This window comes from Anser cygnoides, chromosome 3 (assembly GCF_040182565.1).
Source record: "Anser cygnoides isolate HZ-2024a breed goose chromosome 3, Taihu_goose_T2T_genome, whole genome shotgun sequence".
Taxonomy (NCBI): Eukaryota; Metazoa; Chordata; class Aves; order Anseriformes; family Anatidae; genus Anser; species Anser cygnoides.
The window spans coordinates 50,319,560-50,343,722 of NC_089875.1; the positions used below are offsets into that span (position 1 = coordinate 50,319,560).

The 24,163-nt window shown below is 39.1% G+C and overlaps 1 protein-coding gene across 5 annotated transcripts in view; it reads right to left on the reverse strand.

The window, feature by feature from the left end:
* IGF2R (insulin like growth factor 2 receptor) overlaps positions 1-24,163 on the reverse strand; it is a 56,102-nt gene that overhangs the window by 13,183 nt on the left and 18,756 nt on the right. For all 5 annotated transcript variants that reach the window (XM_048067886.2, XM_066994156.1, XM_048067884.2 and 2 more), the window contains 28 exons: positions 23,299-23,461; positions 22,922-23,102; positions 21,987-22,090; positions 21,433-21,597; positions 20,959-21,099; positions 20,485-20,631; positions 19,459-19,590; positions 18,860-19,007; positions 17,430-17,607; positions 16,750-16,865; positions 16,191-16,353; positions 15,387-15,566; positions 14,392-14,493; positions 13,596-13,697; positions 12,774-12,948; positions 11,766-11,933; positions 11,096-11,239; positions 10,070-10,248; positions 9,648-9,735; positions 7,954-8,160; positions 7,443-7,573; positions 6,613-6,710; positions 5,974-6,110; positions 5,191-5,381; positions 4,417-4,543; positions 3,936-4,058; positions 2,803-3,065; positions 899-1,111 (listed from right to left, as the gene is read on the reverse strand). In XM_048067886.2, coding sequence (XP_047923843.1) covers positions 899-1,111; positions 2,803-3,065; positions 3,936-4,058; positions 4,417-4,543; positions 5,191-5,381; positions 5,974-6,110; positions 6,613-6,710; positions 7,443-7,573; positions 7,954-8,160; positions 9,648-9,735; positions 10,070-10,248; positions 11,096-11,239; positions 11,766-11,933; positions 12,774-12,948; positions 13,596-13,697; positions 14,392-14,493; positions 15,387-15,566; positions 16,191-16,353; positions 16,750-16,865; positions 17,430-17,607; positions 18,860-19,007; positions 19,459-19,590; positions 20,485-20,631; positions 20,959-21,099; positions 21,433-21,597; positions 21,987-22,090; positions 22,922-23,102; positions 23,299-23,461 — 4,266 coding nt within the window. The remainder of the gene's footprint in view (positions 1-898; positions 1,112-2,802; positions 3,066-3,935; positions 4,059-4,416; positions 4,544-5,190; positions 5,382-5,973; positions 6,111-6,612; positions 6,711-7,442; positions 7,574-7,953; positions 8,161-9,647; positions 9,736-10,069; positions 10,249-11,095; positions 11,240-11,765; positions 11,934-12,773; positions 12,949-13,595; positions 13,698-14,391; positions 14,494-15,386; positions 15,567-16,190; positions 16,354-16,749; positions 16,866-17,429; positions 17,608-18,859; positions 19,008-19,458; positions 19,591-20,484; positions 20,632-20,958; positions 21,100-21,432; positions 21,598-21,986; positions 22,091-22,921; positions 23,103-23,298; positions 23,462-24,163) is intronic.

A 24,163-nucleotide genomic window follows, 5' to 3' on the forward strand; every position in this document is an offset into this window, starting at 1 on the left:
ACAAAAGTAACACATCTAGATTTCAGATCAGCTCAGATTTAGATTAGTTCAGAGATTCATCTGTTTAGCTGACATAGCACAATTCCTGTGCACTTTTGAAAACTGCATTCTTTACTCAAAGAACAGTTAACTAGATTTCAATCCTAACAAAGCAAGTTGCACAGCTCATAACACCCTTTAGCTAAGCTTGACAAAAGCCACAAAAGCCAGGAAGATTCTGCATCTTAAGGGTGGATTCTTTTTTTAAAAATCATTGTGCCAAAAATACCAACACTTGAAAATTGTGTAGTATTAGCAAAAGTTCCCTAGATCAGTGTGGAAGTTCATGAAAAACCATCACAACTTCTTGTTTGCGAGCTGTAGAAGATGCACATAAGACCTCAGATGCAAGAGCCTCCAAAGTCTCTTAAGGACATATAACACTGACAAGTTGCCCAATATCCTGTCGCAGTCTTGTTAAGACTGTGCAGCTGTCAAGTTCTTAGAAATACTAAACATGTTTTGGAGCATGCTAGGACACATCCTCCTTCATATTGCAAACAGGCTATCATAGAATCAAGTGCACTATTTCTGCACCACTGAATAGCAGACAGACATTCTGCTTCCCAGGCTCAGTGCTTGGCATGCAGCAATACACAAAAATTCTCTGTAGTAATTGTTTATACTCATCAGGACATGGAATCTCTCTACACCCAAAAATCTTTGGAGCTCATAATAAGTAAATACTGCTTCGCAGGGAAAGCAAAGAAAGGGAATTTTGCAGAGTAGATTTTAATTCTGTGGTCCATTTATTTATTCCATTGTCAAGCCTATAGTTTAAATCAGGTCTCTAGTCAGGGATACTGTTATAAACTAGCAAGGAAATGCATGTTCCCATAATTTCAGGCTTAATACTTACTATTGGTGGTCCATTAACAGGAACCATACAAACAGCTGCTCCAGGTGGACAATTAACATCTTTGATAGGATTGAGAGGCTCACAAATATTGATGTAGAAATCTGGAGAAACATCTGCTACATCTTCATCCACAAACGCCTCGTAATACCCAGTGCGATGTATCAAAGGGGACAGGTCAATAACAGAACTGCCATTCAATACTGAGCACCTCACCTATGAGAAAGCATATTTTTTATTTTGTTTGTTTTGACCTACTGATAATCATCCTCTCCTCCACAGTGAGAAATGTAGCTACATTTAAAAGTTCAAAGTTTTATTCAAGTAAAGCAGCATTTATTATGGCTTTTGCTTAGCTGTAGATACTAAGCACCTAGAAGCTACATACGAAAAAAGTCAAACTCTTAAACATATTTATAGAATTGAGTCCATACCAAAATAACATCAAAACAAAGCTCTGGAATGCAGCCTCCAGCATACATAGTCACTACAGTCGTAAGATCAGTGGATCCTACAGTTCCTTCCTATTCAATGTTGTAGGGAAGATGAGGACAACTTCCAATAAAAAAAGCTTGGTTGTAACAATGTAAAGTTATTGCACTGCAAGCTTGTGGCTTGAGCACTGCTTTAATCAGGGTCTGAGGAAACATTTTTTAAGTGCATAAGCTTACTGACACTTGAAATCTGGGGAGTTTATTCATGTTCACATATTGGTAGTTTTGTTTCTGTCTTAATTTCATTTCAGTACAAGAGATCATTATTGCTACCTAGCCATTGCCACTCTGAAACAAACTAGGGGCACTGTGGATACACTGAAAAGTGATCAGAAACACACAAGTGATAACTGATCAAAGTTAATAGGTTAGAAAACAACTGTTTCTATGCATTATTGTTTTTTTTTTTTTATCTGAGCACATATTGTACATACTACTAGAGAGGAAACCACAGCTGCGCACTGCGCAACTCCTACAAAAGACTGGAAGTGGGAACACGACATTTTCCATCAGTGAAAAGAGCTGGAAAAGCATTTCTCTAAATGAAATTGAGAACTATAGTAAAACTGAGACAGTCATGGGAGGGGGGAACAACTAGTCAGAGAACCATGGTCACACTAGGAAGCATTCATAGTAGCAAGGATTAAATACTCATTGAATTTAATGCTCAGGTGTTAAGAGACCTTAATTCACCCTATGGCTCAGGGAACACAAACCATTTAACCTTCTCTTCCTATTACTGGCTTTCATTCTGTGCACCTGTTACCAGCAACAATTTAACTAGCTAAAACTAGCTACAGTAAGAATAGCTCAAGGTATTGTCTGGAACACCAGTTCATCCAGAGTTGACCAAATCAAGTTATCACAACTTGTGTTACAAAGCAAAGGCAGATCCTTTGTTCAGTGTTTATCAGATAGCGTGAGAAAAATCTTTGTTTCTCAGAACTGTTTCTCACAATTGTCACTGCACTTAACAGAATTGATCAGACTCACCTAGCCTTTAGTCACTCACACAGAAAAAAGACCAACCCCAGGCACAGCAATGTCATCCATCCTCAACTCAGCCTGATTTATTGGCCTGTTCTGTTGGAGGATCTTAACTATTACTTCCCAAGAAGCTCCCTATGGCTTTTTTCAGCTGTACAGAAAAGCACCTAAGTATATTCCAGAGAGGTTGACCTAAAGATTTCAAGTTTTACCATACTCACCATGTTCACAAGTTTGCCAACTACTGTTCATCCCTGCTGAACATACCAATAAAAAAGTCTTTCAGAGTTTCAATATGAACTTCATTTCTGTACTAGAGGAAGAGACCTTTCTCTCAAGGGATTTAAAGCATACACTATTATTATGCATAACCCCCCCCCAGAACTTTAGTCCTACAGAAGTGTTTTCCATGGAAGTAATTCTTACCTCTTCCTCACAAGCCAAGGACGTATGCCAAGAGAAGTAACTAGTGCACGTCTGCTCATCAAAAGACAGAAAAACAGGCTGGCTGTCATCTCCAGCATCAGACTTGCACACAAAGCTAAAATAGCTTTTATGTTTCAGTTCAGGGTCTGCAGGGCAAGGATCTCCATCTTCATAAACAAGCTTCAACACTTGATCTTCATAAGTTAAAGTTTTACTTAATTTTCCAGCATTAATTGGTTTTGGACCACCAGTGACGCAGACAGCTACAGTAAAAAAAGTGAACAAAGCAGATGAAGTCTGATGTAACTGCCTTTCAAAACTGCACTACACATCTACATTACTGAACAGCAGGAAACTTAAGATTCTAGCCCTATTCTAATTTCCATAGGAAAGGCTTTTTCACACTATCTGGAGTTACCATTAAACTGAGCTGCACTGAAACAAACCAAATACTCTCTTTAATAACTTATTAACCAGTAGAATGTAGTATAACTATATACATTTGAGCCCAGCTTTTGATTACTTCTCTGAAAATCCAAGATATTCACACAAAAATATCACCTTGCCTATACATAATTTCATTAAGGTGCCTACCTGTAAGAATCCTAAAATACAAGTTAGCTGCTAATGATATTTCAGAAGCACCCAAAAACCAGAAAGCTAGAAAGGGGTCTGGCAAGATTTTGAAGCATAGACACAAGGCTGAATGGAGATGCATTACATCAACACAGTAATCACCACACAGCAGTTAGTGCTCTCAATTCATTCCAGCTGAAAGCTAATATCCTTTCTTTTCACAACAGTCAAGAGATTTAGCATCAGCATCTACAGTCTTGCCCTCATCACCAAAACAATACCCATCCTTACAGACATAAGGGCACAGACTGTAAGTAAACCCATTTAAGGTTAAAAAGGGAATTTAATAGAACCACATCATTTTATTTCTTAGGACAGTTTTTGCATCTCTTCCTAAGCAATTCAGATACAATTGTTCTCTTCAGTCCTTCCGTTTTTTCAGTAAAACTTGCCACTTGCAATTTACCACAAACCTGAGCATAAGTATTTTGTTTGGTTTTTTTTTTCAGGTACACCATAGTCAGCAAATACAATAACAATAGGGATGAAATGCTTACCAGCTCCATTAGCACATGAACTTTTAGCTTCAGCACAAACATTCAACTCAATTCTTCTGTTGTGTGAATCACTGATTATATAACCAGACTCTCGCTTCAGTGATGTCAAATCAAAGAGGTGACCTGTAGGTAGAACAGGGTGTAGTTTAATCTTTTTGCAGATTCAAAGTCACGTTTCTTTGTATTAAAAGCTTTCAGCAACTTCCTTTAGTTGGAAGGTCAACTAGCACCTACTTGCCCGCTAGGTTAGAAGACAGTTAGAATTCCTATCAAAAATTGGAGGCAAAACTAGTTCCAGAACATATATATAGCAAACTTTCTACAGACCTTTTCCGAAGGACATTGTAGTAAAAGATATTTCTACCCACCACCAATAAGCTTGTTAGTCACTACCCTTTTCTAATAAATCCCTTGAGAACAAACAGTAATGCTGCTTCCAGAAGTCTTTTCCACCTACAAAGTTTTGGGGCTTTCTCCTTACCTGTTGCAGGATTTGTTACCCGGCAGTCATTTTGCACGTTGCTTTTAAGAGGACACGCAGCAGCAGTGAACCATAAGAAGCTATATTCACAATCTTCAATGGCCATTATAAGTTCTGGTTTTGACTCCTAAACACAAAACACTAGCAGTTAACTTGTAATTCAAGTGATATTGTAAGATTTCATGCCACAGGCTTATTCCTGAAGCCTCTAGCTGAGCTTCATGTCAAATAACAGTTCTAAGAATTAACCCATTCTGGAGCAGTGAATAAACCCAAGGCTACAGTATTGAACCGTAGCTATCTCATATACACAGGACAGTCCAAAAATCATTATCTGTAGCAATAAAACTGATGAGAGTAGAGCTAAATGCAGTCTAGTCACGCAATAGAAAATCCAAGACATTATGGTGAAATGCCTCAAGTGCATATTTAATGGCTAGGCACACGGAAGTGCAACCAAGCACTGACCAACTGGCACTGCCCTATGTTTCCTACCCCACAATATGCTCACCTTCAACATACAGACAGACAGACAACTTGAAGGTATTACAGATGATAAAAACTGTTAGACTATACAAGATGATCTCTTAAGAACTGCTCATCATCTAAAGGTCAAGTACTACTTCATAGTCTACTCATAAGGCTCATAGGGCTGCCTCCCAACCAGCTGCACAAGACCAGGGAATAGTTAAGAACTGTCCCACCATCCTTCACACAGATGCGGTGGTCCGAACTCATAAAAATGCAAAGCCCTGCCAGGAGAAGCCCACTTACTATTCTGCTTTCATCACATTTGAGGCGCAATATTGTTGTTTTCTTGCGAATTTTATCTGGGCACTGATCCCCATTAATGTATTTCAGAACAGAAATGCCATTTTCCCACCGTGGTCCATCAGCCACTTCTCCAAGGCTTATACATTTTGCATCCTCCACAATGGAGGCAGCAGCATCAGAAGGACAGGAACCTGTACAGATTAATATACTGTATTATTACTCCAAAAGTTGCTAAGGCTGGCTTGCCTGGAATAAAACTCCATTTTCAGTTATGTCATGGCTGATCTACCTCCAAACGAATGCCCAATCATACTCATAACCACCCACCTTCTCCCCAGTCACAAGCAGCAGCAACCACCTCAACTTCACACAGGAATGCAGTGGCAGCTACCACTGGGGAAGCAGACTACTACTCATAGTGAAAGGCTAGAGCTTGATGCCTGGTCTTCCACTCCACCGTGTGGAACCAGGCTCAGAAGATGCCACAGAAAACACATCAACATCCTACTCCAGATTATTTTAATCTCCAGGAGCTATGGAAGACTTTGTGTAAGAACAGAAGAGCTGGAGTGCTGAAAAGATCAAGATATGAGCTGCAAGCAGATCTCATATACCAAACACATGGAAATAAGGCCCAAAAACTAGCCTTCCCTCTCATGCCAAAGTGATACCACTGTCTCCACAATCTGCTTTTATGATTTTTTACTCTGAATATCCAGCAGTACTGTCCTACCGTTTGCCTCCTCTATCTGTAGCTAGAATATATTTTTATTTAGCTCTTACGTGCAGCACCGTATGGTACTAAGGACTTGCAGACGTTAATATAGTATTTCTGTGTAGAAGCAGATAAAGCAATTGCCTCCCAATTGTCTCTATGCCGTGTCAGAGATGAAAAGTCGTAGAAGTTTCCTTCATCATCCCTATAAGATAAAGAATTTAAATTAAGTAGTTGAATTAAGTAGTACTAAAAAGGTAATTCCAGTAACTTCAAAATTGTAATTTACAATAAGCTTCATCTTAATAACTCTACCAGAGTATCTTGCTAGAAAAGAACTCTGCACCAGACTCATTGGTCCCCAGAAACTTCAATTTCAGTACAGAGAAATCACTGCATCAGCTAATCCACAGCAACTGGCTGTGTACACAGCCTACAGCCAATGCAAGAGTAATTCTGACTTCATTGAAGCACACAAGTTTAATGCATGGCAAGCACAAATGGAGGGTTGCAACAGGTTGTTTCATCTTAGGAGAGAAACTTATCCTGACAGCACACGTTAAAACTCATGGGCAATTGTCCATATTTGACCACACTTACTAAGTATTATTACATTAACTAAAGAGGCAGTATTGCAGAGCTGCAGTAAGGCTGTACTCATTTCTGCCATCATACAGCCCCATCTTACATTTGTGGAAACAACTTACTTGTAGGAACACTCAGTGGATTTAACAGGTGGGCAGGCATACTGTGTATGCCATTCAAACATGTAGGTGCAATCTGGAGTTTCCTTCAAAAATACAGGCTGAAAGAAAAAAATGGAATGTACTTTCTCCAATTTAAATATAGAAACTACCAAAAGGTCTCAGTCTTTCTTCAAGAAGGCCCAGCAACTTGTATTTGCATAGCATCTTAGAGACATACTGTGCCTCTGATCTGAACAGTATGGCCTGAAAAGCTCAAAGCACGGCTTCTCCCAAACCCAAGTTCATCCACATGCACACTTCTGATTAAAGAGCAACTATTAGGAGCTACTGCCCTCCTCTGTGACACGGGGAAGGAGAAGAGCCAAAGGTAAACCCAGGCACCATTCTTTATGAACAGGAAGGTAAGCACAAGAACAGTGAGGACTATTAAAAATTGCAAGTAACCCACTTATTTTGGTCTGGCCATATACTACGTGATTTTCTACAATTTCATTCGCCTAGCTTTTATTTGTCACTAAGGGACTGCTCTTATTTCTGTGCAAGTTTCCCAGTCTCTCCAAGGGCTTTGCTAGTAGCAGGCATCTCTTAAATGAACAGCATGCTCTAATTTTCCTGGGGCACAAGGGAAGTACCTTTCATAAATCAGTTTGTTTTTAAACCTCATGGGAGCTTTGTATCTCCTACCTAACCTATAAGTGATTTTAACCTCTAAGTGATTTAAGCAGTCCCTGAAGGAAGCTAATTCATGTTCTTCACCTTACCCTGCCACACATTAAGATGACAAACTCTGGAAGATAGTATATACACAGCAATTGTATTTTGCAACTAACCTCTGATGTAGTCTTGTCACAATAGAATAATATGGCAGTTGATCGTTCATATATTTTATGACATTTTTCTCCACTAGTGTAATTAATCATTATTAAACCATTTTTGAAAGTCAGTTTCTCTGTATGCAAGCCTAAAAACAAAGAGTTGAGAAAATTAAACAGTTAATCCAGTAAATACACGAAACTGCAGTCATGCATGTGGCAACAAGGTTACACAGCAATAACAGGCACAATAAAATAAGCATTGATAGAAAGACCTAGACCTTCCTCTAAAACACGACTTAGTTATTTAGCGAATACTGTTTCAGTGTAGTAGTGTTGAGCTCATTCCCAATTGTGTGGCAAGATAACTATATGCATAACATTTTATTTGCACATGAAGTACAACTGGTAGGGTACTTTATCTCATAAAACATGAGATTAACCAGGGTGTAACAAAAACTACTATTGGATAAATTAATAGCTCTCGCTACTCTTCCCACTTTAAGTTCCTTCTGATCAAGTGCCATACCTGCTACTTTTCTGAAAGTACTGTCCATCTTCTTTACTTGACACGATGACACGCCCTGAGCCTCTGGCTTGCAGTGTTCTGTTATTTCTCCACAAACTCTGAAGTAGTAGTCATACTCCTCTGTACTCACTTTTATGTCTTTATTGGAAAGTGGCTTCAAATTATAAACATGACCATACCTCGGATCTTTAACCTGGCAATTCTCTCCTTTAAAGGAAAGTTAAGAATGAAAATACAATCTTATATCTGTGAGCCACACCAAATACACTTAGACAACTAAGACCTCCTGGCACAACTAAGGTCACAAAAACTAAGTAGCTGGCACTTCAGTGGAATGACACTAAAGAACCATTTAAATCCAGTTAATCAGGTTGTCTTGAGAAGTTACTAAGACCTAGAATGATAAAACTAATGCACAAGTACAATTTTTAAAAAAACTAACAAAGATGTAAGAGCTACAATGTACTTCAAAAACCACCTCAAGCTGGCCTCACAGGCTCTTCCTTCAGCAAGGCTGAAGGTTAAGGACAGAACCAGAGATACTGAGTCCAGCACTTGCTCAATTATCTGGAAAGAACAGTGAGGTCACAAGGTTGAAGCAAAAGCTGTCCTAGATGTCAGTCTTGCATCTTCCTTTAACAGTTATCAAGTCTGCAGAGTTAGGTTATAACTGATATAGGAATTGTTAGCTACAGCTTAAAGCCATACAGAGTCTATGGAGAAAAGGTTTGAGAAATGTCTAGTTTCATAGGTTTAATCAGCTGAAAAGCACCTGTAACATTACTGCTGATTAAGCCCTCAGTTTTGAAGTGACACTTGGCTCAATACTTTGAAGATTTAAAAAAAATCAGATCATACCACATGACTATGCTTTCCTCAATCCCCTAACAAGTTGATACCAAGATGAATGACAAGATATCAGTTCTCTCTTCAAAACCACAACTCTCGTCAACCGCATCCTGCACTGTACTTGTGTGCCACAGAGCAGCAGCTTGATAAGCATTCTTCTTGTACCACAGGAGATGACTGACAGTTTCAAATAGATTGAGTACAGATGCAACAGATACTTTGCAGGAAGTCTGATATTTCAGAAGGTATTATCTACATTCACAAGGTCTTATCTACAAGCTGCAAAACAAAGCTCTTAAGAGCAAAGAAGATAACCTGCACACTCAGCTTCCGACCAACTGAATATCAGAACTAGAACCTGCAATTCCTTCTTGCATGTCCTGAAGTCAACTGTAAACTGACACTCTCCCCTCTGGTGTCTCCACCATTGACTAGTAAGAGTCAAGTTCATAATACAATTTCTAGTTTTCAGTGGAGGACAAGGAAATATTTGACAGGCACAGGATCAATCACATTTTCATGAAATCTAACACTTACCAATATTTGCAGGACTAACAAGTTTCATTGTGATTTTGGTTTAACAAGGTAGCACTATGATTTGACCAGAAAGTATTATTACTGTACCTTCTTTTCCAAGATAGAAAAGTGCATTTGACTCTTATCCTAATTTGTACTTTTCCTGTTAGATTGGGAATCTTTGTTGGACTAACTCTCTGAATAGATTTCCCTCTACAAGCCAGCATCTTTTACTGACAGACTTGTAGGGCAAGAAACAAATGTAGCTCCACTAGGTTTTCATTTCTTGTACAGATTTGTTTGATACTTGAAAGCTTAACTACACTTACCTTCTGCTTTGTGAACAGGGCAGGCTGCCAAAGTTCTCCAAACAAATACAAACTCACAGTCATTTTCTTGCTCAAACACTGGTGAACCCTACAGGAAAAAAAAAAGCCATGTGAAGGAGACTTACTGGAAACTACATTGCAAGTCCCAAAACATACACAAAGAATCCCTTTTTAATGGGGTTGCACAGTCTTAAGGTCTCTTAGCAAATTTCTGTACCCATTTTGAACAAAGCTGTCTGCAATACCGTCCACCGTTGTGTTCAAAGGGCTCAAGAAAGCAGTTGAAAGGAAAGACAAGTAAAATGCCTGTATACAAGATACTGTTCTAAACAAATCAGTCTATTCCAAAAGAAGGGAAACTGTTTATGTTGTAAGTCGAAGCTCTTAAATCTGTATTAATAGCTCTTAGCATAGAAATTTACCATTGTCTGATCGCACTGAAAGATTATACGTGTAGAATAGCGTTGCTTATCTTTGCAAGTATCACCATTCAAGTAGATAATGCTTAGTGACCCGTCAGTAGCAGCCTGTGGATTTATCTGAATGACTCCAAGGTTCTTGCTTTTATCAGCATATTTCACACAGGATCCTATGGCTCCACCTACAGGAAACCAGCAGAAAAATGTATTTTAGTTCAAAGCTTTGTCAATGAGTTACCTTTATTGTAAGACAACATAATGAAATAGTTTTAAGAGAGATTTGAGCATTCAACACGGTTCAAACTCCTGAAGCACAACACAGTAGACGCATTTTCATAAACGTGGAGACACTGTGTGCCTAGAGGCTCTGAGGAAGAGAACAAGTCACTGTCTACATTCACTGAAATCTTTAAAACTGTATTAATCTGCCCATATAGACTCAGAAGGCTAGAGCAACAAGTTTAAGTCAAACTGGTTAGAAAGGCAGTAAGACATGCATGGCATAAGCTTCTCATTCAGACTTTATTCAGTTAAGAAGCATCAACATTTAATTTGCCTTTTAAAAAAAGTTCAGATACTTGTAAATACTGCCCCTCAACAGTTTTCCCCAACTGCTTTTCCACACATCTCAATGCAATAGTCCTGATTAAGCATTAAGAGTGCTCTCAGTTTGAGAATATCTGCAGTACTTTATTATCTTAGACATTGGAACAGGCTGTCCAGGGAGGTGGTGGAATCACCATCCCTTGGGGGTGTTCAAGGAAAGGTTGGACCTGGTGCTTAGGGACATGGTTTAGTGGGTGACATTGGTGGTAGGGGTACTGCTGGACTAGATGATCTTGGAGGTCTTTTCCAACCTTAATGATTCTATGATTATACCCCTGTGTAGACCTGGGTGAGGTATGTCAAGTTCAGCAACTGAACAGGCAGGATTGAAGAAATGGTATTAAAATAACAAGGGTTGTCATTCTGCATGCAAGGTCTGGCACCAGAAATCAGAAGTTAAGAAATGCTTGCTATTTGGCTTACCAGGGCATCCAGGCACAGAGGGCAAAGGTTTGCAAACATTCAAGAAAAATGTTCGCTTCTTTGCGTTCTTGGAAGTATCTATAGCAACCCACGGTTCACTCTCTTTGCTCAAGTCACTTAAGTCATATTCATTACCAGCAGCATCTGGAAGAGATGTGGTACATACAGTAAACTGAAAGACCTGCTAGACAGTTGCAGTATAGTACCAGGTTTCAAATGATATGTTTCACTGATGAATACACATAATTCAAGGTATTTTTCAGAATCACATAAGAATCATTGAGACAAGACAATTACTGTTCACAGAGGTAGAGATACACTAGATTAAAACCCAATTCTTTTGATAATCAGTTTAGCTACCACAAGCAACTATTCACAGGTTCATTTTTCTACAGGCAATACAAATTTAACCCGCTTTCTTCAGAGTTAGACTGAAGTGGCACTTACTTTCCATATTAGCTTCTCACCTGTTTTTGTAAGTTAAACCTGCTTTAAACAATCCATTTCCTCTCCCTCTCTACAACATTTCTGAAGACCTCAGGCCTCACAAACTTCTTCAGACCAGGCATCCTTAAGTTATCTCAAAGCCCTACTCCATAGGAGCTTGTGGTGTTCAGTTAATCCTTCCAAGAGTTGTCGGACAAAGCCCACCTGAATCCCAGGTACTTACCTGTAACCTGACAATCTACAGGAGCAGGAGCACAGGCCAGAGCTGTGTGAAACTCAAAAAAAGTATCATGGATGTTCAGTACACTGTTTATCTCTTCACGCACAAACTTAAGCTCTCCAGGATATGAATCATTACAAATGAAAGTCACCGTGAAAGTGTCTGATGTCCCTGTAAAACAAATAGTTATCTCCTGCTGGTTCACTCAAGAATATTTAAGTTGAAGTTCAAGCTAACACTCGACTTTAACATTTTCTAACCACTTATTCTGTTTAGGCAAACACTACATTCTGTTTATATGCTTTTTGAACAATAAAAATAAGCCTTCTTTAGAGACCTGCGCTAAAGTGCACCTAGCAGTCTCAAGCAACTTTCCAAATGGGAGACCAGATAGCATTAACACAGTTCAAAGAGCAGAATTATATTCACTCAGCTGTGCTCCCCATGTCTGACATATGTGAAGAAACAAAAAAACAAGACATTCAATCAGTTACACCAGCAACCTCTAAACTGCATCACACAAAAGGTAGGATTTTATTTAGGTTGTGTAATAACTGGAAAACAAGTACTGATACTTTTTAAGTAGCACAAGTTAAGTTGTTTAGTTTTCCTTTCCACAGCCCATGATTAGAATTAAGTGGAGGGGAGTATTTGTCATCATTGTATCCTACAGTAACCGAAAAGGTAGAAGCTCTAACAGTGAAATACACAATGGCTCAATCACTTGTTTTGGTACACATTATACAATGAAAAACTATCATGGCTATGAAAATGAGAAAAATGAGATCACCACAGCACATTGTACAGACAACCAACACACAAAACTGAGCCATTAGGAAGAAATCAAATCATGCAAATGATAAAGTTTTATTTGATTTCTTAAGGTTTTAATATGAACTAGCCTGTTTAAGTGATTAACATCAAACCCAGGTGGTTTTACTACATGAACAAAGCAGGGAATGAAGACCATTCACAGAACATTAATACAATGTCACAACTTCCTGAACTCACCTGATTGCACCTGAAGAGGACCTCTGTAGGTAAGAGTTAGAACTCCCTCACCAGACAGATACAGAGTTTTGTCCAATTCCACCATCCTCACTGATGTCAGATTTTCTGCTTCACATCCAGCAGCTTGTTTTCCATTGATTTCACCACAATCTGGCATGGGCCCACAAATGTTTAGCTAGAAGTTTTAAAAACATGAGTGTACAGTGTTAACCGTATCACAAAATTAGACTTATTGACTTATTTATATATCAGTAAGTTTCATTTGTTAAAGCCTGATTTCAAACATCACAAGATGCCTTTCATTTCCAGACTGCAAGACAACCAATTACACAGGAACAGCATCTTCACTCTTCAGTTTACAGGGTCCACAAGTTCTCCCCACTGGAAGTACAGGATGTGGATTAACGACCAAAAAACCCTATGGTACTATCTGTAGATAGCCTAGAACTAACAAGATATGCAAGCCAAATTAAGAGCACTGATATGGATAGATTAAATCCATTTTTAGGCTTACACTGTCCATTTTTAACACTAGTAGATAAACTAGTATTATACAACAGAGTCCATAATCAGCCCTGCATAGCCTAGTGGTGCCACTACAGTGAGACTACTGTTTGGCTTTGCTATAAAACAATGTCGATGTTTTTAAGACCATTTGAAATGATGAAGCAAGTTACCTTCTATTCTTTTCTCAAGTACAATACTTTTTTGTCAACTCAAATTTCATAAAAACTGTACAAGAGCTCCATTTCACTAAGCTTGACCAGAAGAAATACAACAGCAGAATCCATAAGCAACAGATTGTACAGTCAGAATCCTTACCAAGAAGGTCTTCCCAATTCCTGTTGCCATATAGCCTTTTCCTGAAGCTAATGGCTGCAGATTGAACAAAAAGCCACTGTTTGGATCTCGCACAGAGCAGGTCTACAAGAGAAAGGTTACAACAGCATTATTTTCTCACTCAGCATTTCTGGTGTTTATGTTCTACTTCTAGTTTGCTTAAAGAGTCAGAGTAGTGATTTGCATATCTATCTATCCTGTCTAGGAAGCAGGAACTTAATTTGGACAACCAGAGTACAGCTCCGGCAGTAGCAACACTTCAATTCTTTTGCACAGTTGTCCATTGACATCAATCGCATATCAAGATATCAAAGTGTAGTTTAACAGATACTATCAGGTTAGCTAAGAGCAAAGAAATTTTAATTGAAGGATACTTCTACTCTAATGTGATCACTTCAAGACCTGTAAATGAGAAGCAACTGAGTAGCCCAGTGTAAAGTGAACCTCATTTGATGATCTGTACACAAACAAGGACAACAGAAGTCCTTTCATATACATTCAACTTTACTAGCAACCTCATAAGGGAATGAAACATCCAATACCATAGCAAGCCATTCTTCCTTGAGTGCACACTGTACCACTTTGGCCAAAAGTTACATATTTCATGAACACATCAAGACAGACACATCAAGAAGAAAGCAGTAAGCACTAAACTCCATTGTGATCAACTTCATACTTCACTCTAGTTTTCTTTAAGATTCATTAAAATGCAGAAACCAGGAACACTAGAAAAATAGCATGTGAAGACCATAAACGCATTTGTCTCACCCTTTCTCACCTGAGAATCATCTTTTGTTTCCTTAATTGGACAAGCAGCTTCAGTTTCCCATAAGAACGTGACCACACATTCCTGAATAGATATGAACCGTGGGCTGCTACTCTGGAAACAGATTGCAGAGAGAAGACCAGAATCAAGGAAAATGTAACAGCCAACACCTTCCATGTTTGAGATTCTGCTTTAAAATTGCTATGTTCTAAAAGATTTCATTACAAAAGCACACAATTCCCAACCCAATTTCCTCACTCCTTTTTATTTTGAAAGTCAGGAGAACTGAATCTGATATACAAATACTCAAATGCAGTTCAAAACTGAACCCAGACACATATAATCACACCTTTCTTCAGTCTGTTTTGGAGAGTTTGGGGTATAAGGTACAGCACGTTAAAAAAAATCAAGTACCACAAAACACCGTCAGCTGAGGCAACTGGAATAATAACTACTCAGAATTCATTTCAGTGCTTTCAGGCAAAAACAAAGCAGTTCATAACTGCACCATGTCCCAGATTTTTACCGTATCTCTTGGGGAGAAGAGCAAGGGAGGGGAATAACACTTGCAGATTCACAAGCCAGCATGAAAAAGTCTAGGCAAGCTTCAGTGGTTCCCCGCCAGTCTAAACTTCAGCAAAAGTTTTATAGAATTAAGAACTCATCTAGAATCAAGCTACAGAGATGCACAACGTCAGCCTGAAGATGCACTTTACAATGTTCTTCCTCTTAAGAGGATCTGCTATGTCTGCACGTGTAACTCCAGTTGACTCCTCACACACTCTCATGCTAATTAAACTAGCCTGATGCATCAGTTTCCACCAGGGTTATTAGGTGTTAACTATTTCTTACTTATGATAAAGTACTCAATCTCAGATACACATTTCTCTGGCATCTAATTTAAAATAGATGTAAAAACGTTAAGTCCCCAAGAAGTCTCTGTTATCATGAAACCCTTGATGGAAAGCCTCCTATGATGTAACAGCTGAATGATCATTTGTCCTTACTAGAGTGCCCCTGGAACAGACAAAGTGGATGGTGGTGGTGTAAGTTGTCATCTTTCCATCAGCATTGATGCACACAGAGCCATTTGAATAGGTTAGAAGAATGTGACGAGGTCTTTCAACTACTAATTCTTTGCTGGCAACACCAAGATTGCTAATAGAGGTGGCTTCATAGTAAGAATCCTAGAAATAAAGAAAACCATCAGTAATTTTGGACTCAAGTGCATTGTTACAGAAATGCCCAAGAAAATGGTACCTACCACAGTAACCTTGTGTACAGAAGAATACCTTGAGTTTTGAATGCAACTGAGAAGGCTAGAGATCCCTCTACATTCCTCCCCCATTCCATATTTAAGATCCACATTTAAGCACCACAAAGTTTTACTTTATAATAAGGTGCCTAGAGTGCCTCAGAAATCATCCCCATCTCACCAGCTACACAGCTCAGGAGTTTAGGGAGGCCTACACCTCATGTGCAATAAGTACAATTTAATTTGTGCAGCTCTTTAAAACAGTATGTAAAAGGCTCCAGCCATTCTTAGAGCTTACTTATCTGTCATGCTTAGCGAAGTTTAAAAAACACTAGCAGAAGTTGAGAGTAGGAACCTTGTAAAAATTAAAGCTTCAGTGTTTCAAGAGGCTGGTAGAGGTTTGCCATACTGCAATGACTATGCCGACGCTAAGGATGCACAGGATACCATTGTATGCTGCACAAAGGAGCCAAAACTCACATGCTCATCTTGTATTCCCTTTTAACTCAATCACTTGGGCAAATCAGCTCTGAGTTAGGACAAAAACACTACTCACACGATCATGTTGATATTCCACCTGACACACAGATGCTCGTCGGTCACATCCTGGAACAGCAAGCAGTGGTCGACAGACATTTATGTAGTACTTTTTGCGCTCACTTGGTCTTGAATTATCCATAGCATACCAGTTTCCACCTCTCTTCTCAGACTTTGCTAAACTGAGTGGGAGGAAAAAGTTCTATGCTAAGAATACATGTTATTCACAGATTCCCTTTAGCTTTGTTAGTTTCAAGAAAGAAACTGCAAGGCATTTCAGTTGGCATTTCATGTAACTTTTTCCCCTCATTTTTAAGTGTCGCAAAAAATTACTCCTAGGAAGGTAGAAAACAGTTAAAGTAAGTTAGGCAAAGCCAACCCAAGAAGTCAACTTGTATCTTAGGAGGTAAGTCAATATACCAGATTATCTCCATTTCAAGATACTTGCAGTTAAGACTGTCAGAAGAGATCACTTTTCCAGTGCTTTTTATGCACGAAACCAGTGTCATCCAGTGTTAAACAATCAGCTAGAACGCTAAACTAGAATAGCCAAGTTCACACAAAGACTGTTACTTCACCTTGACAAGTCATATTGGTCCATGGTGTTGGGATCAGTCACAATACATTCCAAGGGCAGTTCAGGACAGGCATATTCAGTGTACCACCTGAAGTTGTAGGTATATTTATCTTCTACCTAAAAAGAACAGCAGAATAGGTCAAGGGAGGCTTTCATACAGACTACTATGTGAAGCAACGTGACTCCTTTATATGTTCAGTTTATTCCCCTGAGTTTTGGGATGCACTTTCTCAGACTGATTAGCACAGGTCCATCTTCACATTGATCTTGCCATTATTTCCCTGCTGTAACACCAAAAACACTTGCAAAAAAACAACCATAGCAACGTAACTGCTGTTTACTGTGTTACAGGGCACAGTCCTAGCACTTGACATCTCTGGCCGAGAAATATGGCTTTTTTTTCCAATTTGAAATACAAGAGGATCAAAAGCACTGGTAATTATACGTTCCAGAAACTAGAGTATAGTGAAGTGAGAACCCTGATGCAGATCAACAGTTTACTGTTCAGTAGGCAAGACGAGTACAGGCTGGTACACCAAGAAAAATACCTGCTTTGTTGAGCAGTCTGCTTTATAGATATGGTTATTTCCATCCATGAATCTCTGCTGTACCAGCCTAGAAGTGATTATTTTCATGATTTACAGATGTAGAGAGTTCCCTTCTTCATATCGAACTTCTTACCTGATATTCAGGCTGACCTACTCCAGCTTGACGGTCACACAAGAAAGTTATGAGAGTAGATCTCTGTGTTTTCTTCTCATCATTATATGCTGTACCATTTTTGTAAGTCAACTGGATCAGACCATCATAATATGAAAGTTTGGAATTAGGCAGTCCAAGACTCCAAAACTGGTTCTTACTAGAAAATAAAACAGGCTCTGAGGTTGTGCAGAATTCAGATGTAGTCATCTTAAAGAAAAGTCTACCAAACAGTAGGCACACAGGTATGTTCATAGAATACTCTGTAGTAAGACAAAAGGATTCAGCAAGATTGACTATACAAAGTCAAAAACTAGGATGAAAAGCACTGCCAAAAACAAACCATGAACAGGTGTCCTTCTTTGGGAAGGAAAAGAAGTTATACCTTACTTAGGTACCTAAAGTACCAATACTCCATTCTCTAGAACAGTGACAGAAAAGTCAAGCTCCCACAGGCTTCAGAATGGGCTTCAAACTGCAGACACCCTAATGGCAAGCTCATGCTGGTTTCATGCAACTACGTGAGGACAGCAAAGATCTCGGACTGCACAACAGCAAATCTTCTCACTTAAGAAAACTTTGTATGCTCTTAGCTCAGGATCAGCTTTGGTCTAGGAGGGTTTCTTTACTCTGACTTAATGTCAGACTAGCTCTTTCAGACCTAGCCTAACCACCTTCCCCCAAGTAAGTGCAGCCAACTCTCCTTAGCTGGAGAATACTTCAAGATCAAGCAAAGTCAAGTGCAATTGCATGTGAGTGCACTAGGCTGACCTGGAATCTGAAGTGTTGCACAGATACTACACCTTAGACATGGCTGGTAGAAGATGGAACAATGCTGCTCACAGAGTAGTTGTGCACATTGAGACTGTGCCTGCATTTTTAGCAATACAAACATGCTGCAACACCCAAGTTCTGGGCTCTACCTCACATAAGGCAGCTACTACTCAGCCTTAGGACCTTGGCTAACCTAGGCAGTAGTGCTTCTTTACAGCAAACACTCTTCAAACCAAGCTGATTTGAATCCAAGGTGCAGGTTGGCTTAATACAGCTGAAGCAGTTAATACACAGCTTAAAACCCCTCTGGGAACACTCTCAGAAAAAAATTCCTGAGTTGGAAAGGACCCACAAGGATCATCAAGTCCAACTGGCTGCACACATGACCACCCAAAAAAAAAAATCAAACTATATGTCTGAAGGTGGAGCAATGGACACAATCTCAAAAGCTAATTGCAAGCAAGATCACATACACTTTGCTTGAAACAATTGACAGCATAATTACTATGCTGACACTTATTTTACATGTAAGTTACCTGAATCTACTGCAGGTAGTAATTACTTTACATGCAAATTGGTCAGTTAGATAACATCACACAACAGTAGATTTATTACAAGCAACAGAACCAGCAACTTACTTTTGTGTTACTTGGCATGCTGCTGATTGTGTGTGACACAATTCAACTGGCACGCTGCCACAGATGTTTATGTAGAACAAATATTCTGAAGTATTAACTATGTAGTACCCGTTTTTCTTGGCCAGTGGTGATAAATCAAAGGAGAAGCCTAACAGAGAAGGAATAAAATTTCATTCAGCATAAGTTTCAGTCCCAGTTTTTCCCACCATCTCTCAGATCTTGATTCTACTGGCCACACAGCTAGTTGTTATACAGACATGTTCCCCTAAACATGTCTCCCCTTCCACATAATCATTCCAGAAACATGGAAATTCAGACGTATTGGAAGCATATGCTTTCCTATAGAAGAATTCACTACAGTCAAGTACAAGTTACACCTATTTCCCCCCCACACATATACACCAGGAAGAGCATTAAGCTCACACTGCTCTCATTTTAACATGTGCATATACTTTAAAACTCTGTGCTCCAGTGTTTTAGGTGCTTCAACTTGCAACAAGTTCACTTTGGTTTTGCATAGAAAGAGTACTTAATGCTCAATGCCATGGCACAAGTCCTATCCTTGAAGGCCCTTCAGTTTGGCCAACATAAATACATACCTGCCTGAGCATCAGAGACTTGACAGTTATCTCCTTCAGTTTTAGACAGGACACATGCAGCAGCAGTATACCAGTCAAAAGCATACGAACATACGCCCTCAGACATCAAGATTGGAGCACTTTCTAGATCACCTGGTATTGAAAGAGCAATGCGTTAAACAACACGCAGTACAGTCAGGCGGCCAAAACTATTAATCTAGGCCTACGAACACCGACTCCTCCCCAACAGCAGACCAGAAGTAATGAAGTACCTCTTCTCTGAAAATAAGGACCACAATCAACAATTCCTTACACTAGTTCTTTGCATCCTTCTCCCCAAGTTTAGCCAAGAGGTGAAGATGTACTGCTTAGTCTGTTCCCAAGTATTCTCTCTCACTCCAAAAATGTTGGTTTTTTTTTTTTTGATATGCAAGCCTGGAGCTTGGCTATAAAGCAACAGCTTTATCAGAACTAGTACATGACCTGATCTGAACAGCCAACATGCAGAGGGTTTAGCTTCCTCATGCTCAAGTGCAAGAATCCAAAACTTCTATTTCCCTGGAAGAAGTTATACTAGTAGACTATTATAGGGAGATGAAAATTAACAGCTTCTGCAAGTGTTCCTGCTTACTGTAAAATGCAAGCAGTTCAGAGAAAATTTATTGAAAAAGGTTAAAGTAAATGAACATGGTTCAGGACCAGTCTTTTCTATCAAGACAATCTAGAGATAGAAAGTGCTTTCTAGAGCTTCCAGGTATTCTCAAGGCTTTAGTCACTTAAACTTACCTTCACCTTGTTTGAAAAAAATCTCAGTTCAACAGATTACTCAATGGTCTTGAATATTCGAAGAATACTTGTATAAAACATGAACAGAGATAAGTATCTGCAGTTATATTGCTCTCACCCTAGCAAACAACAGTCCTTCAGCTTTTGCGTACAAGAAAAAAGACAAAAGGCATATACTAAGACTTAGCACTCATGTCTGGGAATATTAAATGATCTCCATTTTTTAAAATGGATTAAGGAAAAAGGTGTGGATATTCTTACCTGGTCTGCACACAAGAGTGATGACAGTTTTGATTTTTTTGTTAACACCACAGCTGTCTCCATTTGAATAGATAAGTTGAATATTTTCTCCAACCTTTTTAGGCGAAGAAACAAATGTTCCAAGATTCTTGCTCCTGTTTTGTTTATCTGCAAGGAGAGTAAAGGCATTACTTTTTTCCCCTAGAAAGTTTACTCTATGAAGAGAATATTAACTAGCCAAAGTCATAAGGCAGCATGCCATTACAAGTTGGTTTTCAACCTTCCCTAGACCGTTCTACAAGCCATGGAGGAAAGTGTAATACCATTCAGCTGTTAGGAAAGTCTACTGATATCATGTCTTTTGAGGTCTTTAGCAGCACAAGGGAATTACACTCCTAACTTCCATTTCCTCAAATAAATGAAGGCAACGAGTGCAGCCCTTTTGCATTTACAAAGAAAGAAACACCAAGCCTTCAGAGATTTAAAAAGACTCACCTACAGAGCAAATAGCAGCAGTATCTGGGCAGAGGGAAGCTCCTCCTCTCTTCAGCACTTTATGGCAGACATTGATGTAATAATGTTTCCTTCCTGCCTCTGAAAGGCTACTGTCAACAGCTTCCCAGTTCTGGGCTAAATCTGAAATACAGACAGTCACTAAGAACAAGTCAGCTAGCTTAATCATGCCAACCTCTCCATTCCAAAACACCATTTATCACAGAAAAACAATTCACACTTAAAGCCACTTAAGATGACAACAACCACGACAGTCACAGATAGGGCTACTTTCCTAACGCGATTACTTCTTTTGAGAGGATAGAACTGGGTGCCAGTACCCCAGAAAAATACCAAGGTAAGTGACAGCCGTATTACGTTCAGCTACGGAATTGCAATGACACTAGAAATGGCACGTAAATTCAGAACAGATGTTTCAGAACAAAAGTAACCAAAAGTGAGCTTTCGCTGCCATACCTGAACTGCGGATCAGAGGTGACAAATCATAGTGTTTTCTCTTATCAGAAACTCTGCAAAGGAGATCTTCTCTCTCTTTAACACATGCGTATTTTGTATCCCAAGTGAAAAAATAGGTGCAGTCCACTTCGCCAGTAAACACTGGAGTCCCTCTACCATCATTACCTTAATATTGAAGATGAATACACAGAGGTTAAGTTTCCAGTAGGAAGAGAGAAAAGCAAGAGATAATTGAGAACTCAATGCAACAAGCAAGAACGACAGAAAAACCATGAGTCCTGTGCAGCAAAAGGATTTATTCTGGTTTTAAACTGTTGACTAAGAAAAATAGGTCTTTTCATGCCTCAATATTCTTTATCACCAGTGCAAATTTAACTTAGTAGTGCTACTACAGAGTACAAAACGATCCTGCAAGCCATAGAAATTAGTGCTTACTCGAGCAATATTTATTTCTTGTGTTAAATGTGGTTCAAAGCATGCATTCATTTGAGCCTAAGATCTACCAGCAAACACAGAAGAAACTCTGAGCAGTCACCACAGCTGATTATACTCACCTGCTGTTTCATTGCACTCAAAGTTTATGACTGTCATTCTCTCAAAGCCGGAACTACATGCATCCCCATTCGGATAAATTAAAGTGAGATCCCCATCAGAATATCTGAGTGAAAAGTCAGTTTTAGATAGAAATGTGATCAGGCAATAACGCGGTGTTCTCCTCATAACAGAAGCCATACTTTTTTTTTTTACTTAATCATCTCACTCAAGAGGGAAGACTGATGCTTGTTCAACATTAATACTGATATTTCTACTGCAACAAAGGCTTCCATCCACAGATGTTCCCTCTTCATGAATTATAGTATTTTTGAAACTGTACTAAAGCTATTCCAGTCTTAGTGGAACATTTCTTCATATTACTCTATTTCATGGCTATTTTTGCAGGTGGAAGAAGCCATACTCCCTGGACAACTGCTCTTACAAGTCTGCCATATGCATACAGATAGAATGAAAGATCGTACCTAGGTGAAGAACCTCTTTGCTACTGTCCCAGTATGGGAACCCTCAGGTTCTTCAACACACTCTAATTCCTGGACTCAAGTAATCTTGGATATGATTAATGCATGTTCTTGCAAATGAGGTGGAGATTGAGAGGACAGCTAAAACATCCAGCCCTGATGCCACATTGCATACAAAACTCGAGAATGACAAGATAGAGTACAGCACAGTCTGCAGTTCCGACTAAGTTGGTGAAAGTTTCCTTCCTGTAGGCATTGGCCCCTACCAATCCCATTTGCTCCTGTTTGCTAATTCCATCTTGGCATACTGTTAATGTTTTCCTATACAACACCAAGCAAGAATGCTTGCATTTTGTATCCAATATTGCTTACAAGACAAATAAGGGCGTCAAAGTACGAAACAAAGAACAATCATCATTCAGACAACTTAGCACAGCTAAAGAGCCTGGAAATGTATGTTTTTTTAATATACATACCTTAGGGTCTGGTTCTCAAATCTTCCTGCCACTTTTTGCTGGTTATTCAAAGATTTTACTTGGCAAGATGAAGTGTATCCCGTGCTGTCCTTGCAGTTACCTGCACTGGTTTTCCCACATACATTCAAGTAATAGTAATACTCATCTTTGTCATCTTTGGCTAAATATGGTGTGACATAATCTGAATAAATTAAAAAAAGAAGTGTTATAGCAGAACAGATATAAACAAAATATACCAGTCAGATGTGACCCAAATATCTAGATAAGACATTATTCCCAGTCTCCAAACATGGAGACTGGGAATCTCCATGTTTCCAAACATGGAAACATAACTGATTAGTAGCACCACAGACTCAAAGGAAAAATAGTGAGCTTACCTGGAAGTTGAGTAAGTGGTCTCAAGTCAATAGAGATATCATGTTGCTCATTAGTCAGAAGACAGCTCTTACTCTCCAGGTAATCCCTGTGACAGGCATACTCAGTAACCCACTCAATTTCATATCGGCAATTTGTTTTTGCTGTGAGTCTGGGACCTGCACTCTGATACAGAAGTGATCAGAATTAAAATTGTAAGTCTAGAGATGTACTTGAAATTGAATCCATTAATTAATGGTGTCACATTTATTTATAGTCAGAAATGAGCGGCTTCACCTGTAAATTGCTTAAGATCTCCAAACACACTCTGGCTATTGAAGTATTGAGAACTGAATAAAACACCTTTTACTGATTACGTGGCAAACTACTAGAAGTCTAAACAGAGGTAAAGCATCAGCCATTAGCAAAGGATTAGAAGTAAAGTACATTTAAAAAGCTCTTTTGCTTTACATGTCAGCAAAAGAAGAGAACATGGAGCTCAAATTGCTGAGCACAGCTTGGATCGTGTTTGCCTCTGGGGATTCCTCAAAGAAGGGAACAGATCAAGTATTATCTGAAGGCAAAGCAGCCTCTTAGACACTGGACATTTTAGCAACTTCCCTCAGTCCAAATCAGGATAAGAGGTAGTAATTGACAATTCTTTAGCCAACACTTTCATCAAATGTTTTTTTCCTGTAGAGAATATTTTTGCATCTCTTGAAGTGAAATGATTAGAAGCTCACTGATTCACATAACTAAAAACAGGCAGATACACAAGTTACAGGCACAGGTAACATTAGCAATACCATTCATAGTGTATGTGTGCATAGTTATGGTGATGTATTACAAAGTGACAGTGGAGGACACCCTATGGTCTGCTTCTTCAGT